This window comes from Atheta coriaria, unplaced genomic scaffold (assembly GCF_025399875.1).
Source record: "Atheta coriaria isolate IRGN ID8LTWV9N9 unplaced genomic scaffold, Caltech_Dcor_3.1 hic_scaffold_3_pilon, whole genome shotgun sequence".
Lineage (NCBI taxonomy): Eukaryota > Metazoa > Arthropoda > Insecta > Coleoptera > Staphylinidae > Dalotia > Dalotia coriaria.
The window spans coordinates 1,260,191-1,269,445 of record NW_027045445.1 but is presented as its reverse complement, the minus strand read 5'-3'; the positions used below and the strand labels follow the sequence as shown (position 1 = coordinate 1,269,445).

At 36.5% G+C, this 9,255-nt stretch overlaps 3 protein-coding genes and 1 long non-coding RNA gene across 5 annotated transcripts; all 4 read right to left on the bottom strand.

The window, feature by feature from the left end:
- Positions 1–1,706: 1,706 nt before the first annotated feature.
- On the bottom strand, positions 1,707–2,942 carry LOC135804318 (uncharacterized). The gene is made up of 2 exons (XR_010551015.1): positions 2,466–2,942; positions 1,707–2,289 (listed from the first exon to the last, which is right to left on the bottom strand). It is a non-coding gene; the product is annotated as an uncharacterized lncRNA (long non-coding RNA).
- An 832-nt stretch (positions 2,943–3,774) lies between these two features.
- LOC135789416 (uncharacterized) lies at positions 3,775–5,135 on the bottom strand. 2 transcript variants are annotated; one of them, XM_065299228.1, is made up of 4 exons: positions 4,758–5,135; positions 4,310–4,694; positions 4,101–4,249; positions 3,775–4,053 (listed from the first exon to the last, which is right to left on the bottom strand). In XM_065299228.1, the coding sequence occupies exons 1-4, from the start codon at positions 4,793–4,795 to the stop codon at positions 3,882–3,884; spliced, it is 744 nt and encodes a 247-aa protein (XP_065155300.1). In that variant the 5' UTR covers positions 4,796–5,135; the 3' UTR covers positions 3,775–3,881. The 2 variants fall into 2 exon arrangements, with proteins under 2 accessions (XP_065155300.1, XP_065155301.1); XM_065299229.1 differs by having other exon boundaries at positions 3,775–4,050.
- Positions 5,136–5,338: 203 nt separating this feature from the next.
- On the bottom strand, positions 5,339–6,444 carry LOC135789426 (uncharacterized). The gene is made up of 4 exons (XM_065299256.1): positions 6,305–6,444; positions 5,959–6,226; positions 5,721–5,884; positions 5,339–5,658 (listed from the first exon to the last, which is right to left on the bottom strand). The coding sequence occupies exons 1-4, from the start codon at positions 6,346–6,348 to the stop codon at positions 5,493–5,495; spliced, it is 642 nt and encodes a 213-aa protein (XP_065155328.1). The 5' UTR covers positions 6,349–6,444; the 3' UTR covers positions 5,339–5,492.
- A 340-nt stretch (positions 6,445–6,784) lies between these two features.
- Positions 6,785–7,891, bottom strand: LOC135804298 (uncharacterized). Its single transcript, XM_065318124.1, has 3 exons — positions 7,613–7,891; positions 7,321–7,537; positions 6,785–7,194 (listed from the first exon to the last, which is right to left on the bottom strand). Exons 1-3 carry the CDS (start codon positions 7,690–7,692, stop codon positions 6,895–6,897), a joined length of 597 nt encoding a protein of 198 aa, XP_065174196.1. The 5' UTR covers positions 7,693–7,891; the 3' UTR covers positions 6,785–6,894.
- Positions 7,892–9,255: the final 1,364 nt, after the last annotated feature.

Sequence of the window (9,255 nt, the reverse complement as noted above, 5' to 3'; positions counted from 1 at the left end):
AGCCATGGCAATGTCATTGCGAACAAATTGCGACGCAAATAAATGCCCTTGCTTTAAAATATCCTCTGAAATAAATTAAAACTCATTTTTGCGTACCCAAAGTAATAATCAAACTTTACATAACCTATTATAACTTTTTTGACAGTTTGACTGTTTAAAATAGATTATACTGATATTCCAAAATGTAAATTGGTCTTTTGGATTATTTTTATAATACTGTTTACATGCTTTTTTCTTTTAAAAACAAGATATTCATATTCATGTTTGAATTTTCGTATTTTGAGTGTTGACTGTTGACGGATTTGCGTTGGTAATCGATGTGTCGACCCACGCGATATTTTGATGGTGGTGGCGGCGGCAACAGCAAGCGGCGACGCCCCAAGGTCAGCGTCCCAGCACGGCGCGTTGCTCTCTAGCGGCGGCAGAGGCGGCGGTGCGGATGATGCCAACGCACTGAGCTATGAACACAATGTTGGCCCGGGGGCGGCAGACACCCCGAACGCTGCAAGCGGAGGCGGCGTTGACGGTGCGATTGACCTCGTTTTTATTACATTCTATTTTCAGGCTCAAATCAACAGTTTACCAAACAAACTAATTTATTTCAATATAGGCAACCAAAACTACACCGAAACCAACATATTCATAGAAAATTAAAACTTACAACCTAAATTTACGTATAAAACCTAATTTATTGCTGTTTTTATTGTTGTTTATGCCTGTTTACAAGCAGGTTTTTTTATTTATTTGGTTGAGGTTGAGTAATGCGCAATATCAGGTCAAAACAAGCTGGTGTTAGTAGCAGTATAGGTGGCAAAGACCCAGAAGAAGTTAAAGACCTTTGGCGGTCGGTCAATGCGCCCGTATTGCAAGCTGCTTGCGAAGCTTGCGAAACGTGATAATGAAAATTATACAAGCATGCCATAATTGCACACAGTACATACACACGGACGGAGAGTATAAAACCTACATCAAGGTATTCCTACTTGCGAAACAGTAAATATGCCGCGTGTAACATCTTCAGAACACAAATATTTTCCACAGGCCACCAAACATACACACTCTGTAAACAAACGTCTAAACTATTATCTGATTTCTAAAACATAACCACACTCGAGAGTTATTAAAAGTACCGCACACGTTGCGTGATAATCATATTAATAATTCACCTGCAAGTTTAATAGCTCCCATGCTGTGTTTATGAAATGTGTAGCAACATTGTTGCACGTTACTTTACTTCACCAAGGATAGTTTAACGCGTTTTTTTACTGAAGAAATCAGTTAAGTTGCGAACATATGTCGAGCGCATCAACACAACATATGCAGCACACACAACACAAACGTGTAATTAAATTCTTCTTGCATCATCTTAAAGATTGAATGCGAGTGAACTATGGATAAAACTGGTTTTGATCAAAACGGTCAAATCTATTGCTGCCATCTTGAATTCATAAAATAATAATAATTTATTACCTATTAAACTTAATGTTTAAAATTTTTAAATATTAAATTGTTCTGTTGATTAAAATAAATGTTTCGCTCTGATAAATTCAAAATTTCGCCATTTTTGACAATTGTGTGAAGTGTAAAGTGTTAAATTGAACAAAACGTTACTTTATTAGTCCTTTTTAGTTAAGTGCTTATAACAATAATGAGATTTTTAGAATATAACATTAATTTAAACAATAAATGAAACAAAGAAACGAAAATTTCAAAAGAAAGTTATATTTACTTAAATGAAAACAAAAGCCATAGAAAATTATTTCATTTTTGACTGTGAAAATAAACGAGAGAAAAAGTGGAGCATAAAATGGCCGCCATTTTGTGTTGGTGGTTTAATTTATGCATGCATTTATTTTCGGTGTGCGGTTTTCAATGGTATGCAACTTGATACTCATATTAGTGGTTTGTTAGTCGTTAGTTTAACATTCGATTCACTTTCGTTTAGCAAAACTTTTTCTTTTTTTTTATGTTTACACTTTCATTTAACGTTTAAATTATAAGTAAAACTAACCTAACTTAATATAAACTAACTTATTTATTACTTTTTATTGTAAAAAATGAATAACTAAATAAAATATCAATTAATTAATGTAAATTTAGTAAAAACTAAATTCAGTGAAGTTCAAGCGTGATTTAAACGTGACTTAAGTCAGTTAATTCTACTCCTGCCAACTTGACTCAAGTAGAGAGTCAACTTGACTCAGCTTGAACTCGTGCCACATGTCGATGTGGTGCAATGAACGAGCATTGAACTAGTTACACTTTACACGCAAGGTTCAAGACGTTAAACTATAATAATACAGAAAAAAACACAAAGTCAATAAAAGTAAACATAATGACATATCCTTAAATACATTGTACTTAATATCAAGATAAAAATGTGTAATTTCAAGTTTTTTAGGTTATATTTGGTATTAATGCTTAGTTTAAGGATATGCTCTTAGTGACTTAATCTATAAACTAACTATTTCATGCGCAGTGTAAAAGTGGAATGCCCTCGACTCGATGCACTCGATGCACTCAATGCACTTGGACTTTATGCACTTTCTGCGCGGCGGCGTGCCGCAGCACATGGCGAACTCTTCTGCTCGTGCCAATGACACGGCGACCGCCGCAGAGAGTCCGTCGCGCATCGACAGTTCAAGTTCAAGGACAAACACACGCAGGCTCAACGTCCTCGCTGCTATTTCAGCCATATTTAAGTCACTTCGCGCTGTTTATCAATCAAAACCACATACGCACCGGTCAAAAACCATAAACACACAAATGTATTCATTTTTCTGCTGAAATTTACTATAGGCAACCAGTTGTGATGTTAATCTATCTATAAATGTCCTTAAAATGGCGTCGAATTGTATCAAAATTTATATCGAAATAAAATTAAAATGTAAAATGTAATTTTGTGGGGTTGTGGAACTGAGTCGTCGAAACCGAAAGCACGAAAGCTCTCGCGCAACGGTGAAAGCATTGCAGCACTCTCCTTCTCTGTTTATCATATACCAGTTTCTATTACCGCCACCCCCCGGGTTTAAAACATAAACGCTGGCACGAGAGCAGTGAACATCGAGCACGAACAGCGCTCGGGGTGAAAGCACTGCAGTCAGCCTGCAGTCTGCAGTCTGGGGGCGGCAGCACCGGCTGGTAGTGTGAGGCCAGACACTCCCACATTCCGCGCCGCACGAATATCCTCTGGTGTGAGGTGGAACTGTCATCGCTGGCTTGTTTCCAGTAAAATAAACTGTTTTACTTCACACAGCTACATAGGCAACCATATACACATTACTTTATTGTGTTTTGTACGCTTGGTTGCGTATGTACAGCAATAATGAAAGCAATAGTTAGAAATGATGTAAGTTGTGTGTCTGCAGGTCGACGTCCCGCGGCGGCAGGACGTTGCCCCCCTCTACTAGCCTGCGAGCTTTGAGCTTTATGCGCTGTGTATGCTTTAGGCTTCTGTCAATGCGACAGTTTGCATGAAACTGCCATCCAACAAACAAATAAACAATCCAGGAAAATGAATAACTTTTTAGGTTCAGTTGCCGCTTTCAGTGGTGGCACTACTGCTCATACTAGTGCTGGCGTTGTTGGTTATGGATGGTTCAACTACCTGCGGGTTAGACTGGTCGAGGTCATCACTCGGAGGCGGCTGCAATGGCAGACGGAGGCGGTAGCTGAAAGTTTAAGTGGTGGAGGCGGCGAGGCGTTGTGTCTAGCCGAGTCGTTTGCAGGTCGTTGTCGTTTCAACACTTTCAGTCTTATAAAAAAAAGCAAACATACAAATAAAAACACTATTATTATTTACATTCGTTAATTTGGTTGCATACTATTTCGTACTATATGAGTATATCACAGACGTAGTTTAAGTTTAATTAAATTTACAATTACGTGAAAAACGAATCATCGGTCAACATAAAATCTTTTAAATAATCCTCTATTAGTTTATTGATAGTCAGCCATATTGCCAGCTTCCATTCGGATTCCATTCTGTCATTTTCGTTAACATAACCTTTATTACCAGCAATTTCTTCGTCGTTTGAAGTTAAAACATAACTTCTAAAAAGTTTTTATTAGTTTTAAGATAAAAACACATAAAAACTTACTTTTCCGGTGGTTGCATCTGAAAATTATCCACGTATACAATATTATTAGACTTTGAAAAGTGCACAAACATGCCGACCGCCATCTTGTCCATTGCACAATGCACAGCACCTTGTTTGCCGTCTGAATTGAACAAAAAACGTCCTGAAAACTTAATTCATAAAATTAATTTTATTATTATCAACTTTAAATTTATTCATAAAAAACTTACCAATATTTGTGGAATTGTAAAATTAACAATAATAACTTTTTCATCTAATTTAAATTCATAATTCCTATCATCACTCTCATGGTCATCAAGACTATCAAGAGTGTTAAAAGTAGTGACACATTGTTTTATGACATCTGACAGCCAGTTGACAACAACGACATCTAGAAACTGAACTGTTTCAGTTGGTTCTTTACCATTTGGAGCACTTAACGTAGGAATAACAATGGAAGACTTTTCTAAGTGTGGAGCCATTTGATCAAGTACTTTTTTGACAGCTATCCAGTTCAAATCAGGTTTTTCTGTGGTTGTAGGTTGAATTTTGAGGTTACCCTCATCCCAAGAACGAAATGTCATATGCACACCATTATGCACATATGACATACAACTATAACCAACAAATAAACATACATAACCTTAAAAATGATTAATTTTATGTTTTTATATTCACCTTTGTGTAATAATGACTAAAATTGTTATATAAATCATTGTGTATGTTGTCGATTAAACACTGGTATCACAAATGACAATAAATTGAATCCTCCGATGTCATAAACGCTAGACTGATACGGATAGTATTGTTTGTTTCGATCGCGTGTGATATTTTGGTTGTCGATTTGAATTACCGGCCGGCGTTTCGAGTGCTCGTCAAATAAATTGCGCCGCAAACGCGCCCGAAGGTGTGATAACCACACTCGCCTCGAAAGTGTCACACAGCAATATGGCGCCCTCACAATCACGTATTATTTATAATCATTTACAATGTTTGCTACTTTAACAACAAAGTCAGACTTAGACATTATAATATTCAGAACAAGTAACAAGTAACAAGTACCGCAAGCAAGTGAGCAAGCAAAAACACGTGTGTAAACAATTTTGTTGTATATTTCAATATGGCGTCTTGCATAATCATTTTTAACGAACTTTTTTTTCACCTACTTACGCAATTTTGCACGGTGTCACCACGACCGTGATTGATAAGATTGAACAATATTTATTTTTTAAATAAGTATTCATACAAGGTGATAAAAATACTGCCATGGAAATAATTTATTACAGGCTAAATTTGCACATATTAAAATTACATTATTACTAAAATCACACATATCTAATAATTCGATGTAGAATCATTGCCTTTTGTCGTATCGCTGTGTTATACTAAAAATATATTTTGACAGGGTTGGCCTTAGAGAACATGCTGACATTGACTTGCATCACGTTTGGCGTTGTTGAAATTCTCTTGAGGTGTATGCACAAGAGCATTGAGTGTTTCAACCACTACATGTTGCATTTCGGCTTCAATGTCTGCTCCCATGGGGGTGGACATAACGTCAGAGTTTACTGTGACAGTGCTGTTGAAGAAAATAACATCATAAGATTGGTTATGTTGTACATGCACACAGAAATCACTTACTTTACGCTATCTGCGCTTGCAGCGAAGGTTTCCCAATTAAGTCCTAGGTTGAACTTGTGTATATCGACGGTAACAGTAATGGGCCACTGAATATTTGTCTGCTTAACCTCAAAATCGCCGGTGTATGTTGTGCCGGACAATGTACACATTATATTACCTTGAATCTTAATACCAAAGATAAATTAGGTTAAAGCAGGTAATGTTAGATTATGTTAGGTTAGGAATTGAATTAACTCACTGTAACTGATGGGAAAGTGTAAGTTCCTTGGAAGGTATGAACGTGATTCTCGAACAGAGTCTTGAAATCACTTTCAGTTTTTTGTCTGAGGCCTCTAATGACTGTATTGGAAAAATCACACCTAGAGTTACTGTCGGTTGCGGATAAACTCAACCATGGTGATACTGTTACTGGTTGTAGATCTCTAGAGGTGTATCTATAAGCGATTTCAGAAACGATTGCTGTTGAAAAATCACTACCAGTTCTCAAATCAACTAGTTGGCCAGAGCTTCAATAAAAAAAAAATTAAAAAAAATGGTAGGTTATAAATAGAATTAAATTGATGTTAGTTTGGTTGGTTGCATACCCAATATGGAGGCAGGCTAATGCCACGACGACGAATGACAGCATTCTTCTGTTTTGTAATTAGACTAACATTGAAGACATGATTCATGAGAATTTATACTTCTTGATAATGAGTGATATATTCGGAAACACAAATATATGCAAAAAATACATTTGAAAGAGTTAGTTAAATGATAATTTATGTAATCTGTGAAGATAGATAATCTTCTTTTTTGGAATTTTTTGCAATTTGCTCTATGTGTTTTACAAATCCTATATATTTTTCAGTTGCCTATATTCTTATCAATTTAAAGGTTATTTTTAAAAAAGTAAGAGAGAAACATGTATTTTGTTTGCCATTTTAAAATTTACATTCTACAACGTGCATAATTATAATTTTAGAATATATATCACAAAATTTATAAGTTTTAATTTGCATTTGAAGATAAAAATAAGTTTAAAGTAAATACACAGGAAATTCACTTGAATATAAGAAAATAAGTTGCTGCAAATAGTTGTTTTATTGAATTATAAACTTTTCTACAATTTCTACTAATAATACACAATCTGTGTTAATGAATATTCCATTTATTTATTTATTTATTTATTTATTTATGCACTTTGCCTCCTGATAGCATTCTCTAACTGGTCGTCAATCACATGTTTAACGTAACCTGTGAAAGCATCAGTAGCGAATACTTCCGGAATATAGTCCATTCCACAATCGCAACGCAGTTGGTCATTGTCGTCCAGCGCTGTCACCGATTGTAGAGTTAGCTCCGACAGCTGAGCCTTCTCATTTTGCGAATCAACTACCATGGACATGGCAATGTTGGCATTCATGTTGTATGACTTGTAGATGCAAGGAACTCGATAGGTTTCGTTATGATCTGCTTTCATTGCCACAACAACCTTAAAAAACAAAAAATTTAAACAACTTAAATAAAATTATGTTATGTTAGTTGCCTACAGTGTAATATCTATATCTAAATTAATAAATATATAACCAATTGTTAAAATTAAAAAAATAAACTTTACTCTGATAGTAGATGTAAAAGTTCCTGTAACTTGCAACTGTTCATCAGTTTCGGTCGTTGCCAACGACAAGCCATTGATGTTCGATAAACCGTTGACGCTACCGATGGGATTTTCTATTTTCTCCATAGCAACCGTGCCTTCAAGATACTCAGTGGACACTGGTAATGGATCAAAACTTTTGATCATATCAACATAGATATTTTTAGCATCTTCAGGCCTGGTTAATAAACATTCACACATAAAATTTTAACAAAAAAAAAAACAAAAAAATTGAATTTAAGAAAATGCTTACTTGGTTGCTGCATTGACACCGCTCAAAGCCACACACACCACCAACCAACAAGTAGCAGAAGTTGAAAACACAGACGCCATTTTAATACGGTTAACATTTTTGCTAACAACGAGATTTTATACCTGTGCAAATGTTTAAAAAGGCATAATAATAATAATAAGTACTTAACCGAAAAAGCTTTTTATCTGGCACTTAAACCTCAAACAATAATTATAAATATTAATAAGACACCTATTAAAATAAAGTGCGTTAAATTATTTTAACAATAAATCTATTTCGTTGGTTTTGTTCAACATGTTTGTGTTGTGTGAGACAGAGGGTAACGTTAAGCTATTCAACGTAGGTCGTTCGCCGGCGGCGCGAATCGAGGGCGAACAACCCCGCGATGAGCATTCTATGGCGGCGGCGAGCAGGAGGCTAAAATGGGTGGCTGGCGAGGATAGCTGCGGGTGTGTGCAGGGCGCGCGCGTCGCCGGAGTGCAGACGGGCCATTCACCCGGACAGTCGGCCAAGGACGCGCCGCCGCCGCCGCCGTCAACACACACACACATAAATAAACCCACCCTAAATTCTGCATTAAAAAATAAATTAATAAAACATATTAAATTTGCTGGAAATGGAAATAATTACAAAGATAATTGTGTTTATGTTTTCTAATGTTTTGATGTTTTTTAAATGTGAATTTTATGTTTTTGAAAACATAACATTTATTCAAAGCTATTTTTAGTATTATAAGGAAATTTTTGATTATTTTGCTGTCAAATGTCAAATTTCAAGCAATTGAAGTATAAATGTATGTTAGTGTAATATAAAGCAGTGAAATTGCTCCCCCGACTGGCTGCAGCTAGACATCGAGGGTATGAGTGCATCGCGTTGCACTAGGGTGTGTCGGGGGTGGACGACGGCAGAGTGCAAGCGATATAGTAGTGGTGGTGGTCTAGTCTAGACACTGGTTCACTGTCCCGAGTATGCGAAAGCGAAACGTGGCGCACGTCGGATTAGTTTCCCTTTTCTCTCGCTTTTCCCACTTTTCCTGCATTTCCACATTTTCCTGCATCTCACTTCCATCTCACTCTCCGCTTGTGTTTTGTTTCTCTTTTAGATTTTTGATGTAGATAGGAATAACACCGAGGGTGCTGTTTCGTCGCGGAGAGCTTGAAAAGGAAGTCGAGAGGGAGAGACGCCGCCAGACGGCTGGAGGAAGGGTGGACGAGTGTACGACTGCACTGCACCCTGCTGCACCCTTGCCTGCGCCACCCCCAAAGCTCAACCGCCCCCAGTACGTCTGTCTGGCTCCGACAAAATCGATAGCATTGCATTTCTACATCGTATTTATGAGTACCACTTGTTTAAAGCTTCCGAAAATATAAAAACTGTAAAAACAAGATAGGCAACCAACATTACAATCGATTCAAGGTGAAGCAAGAATTTATTATGTTATCTTTATTTTGTAATATTTGTCGTTACGTTGCAATACGTTGCATTGTATATATTTGTTTGATTGTACATCATCGTATGCTTGACGTAAATGTTTTGTTTGTATTCTCAACGGGCTTCCGAACGGAATGTTTTCAATTTTTTTTCCAGAAGGAAAGAAAATCAAGGTAATTTCAACGTTTCCTCGCAATTATCTCGTTGGATTT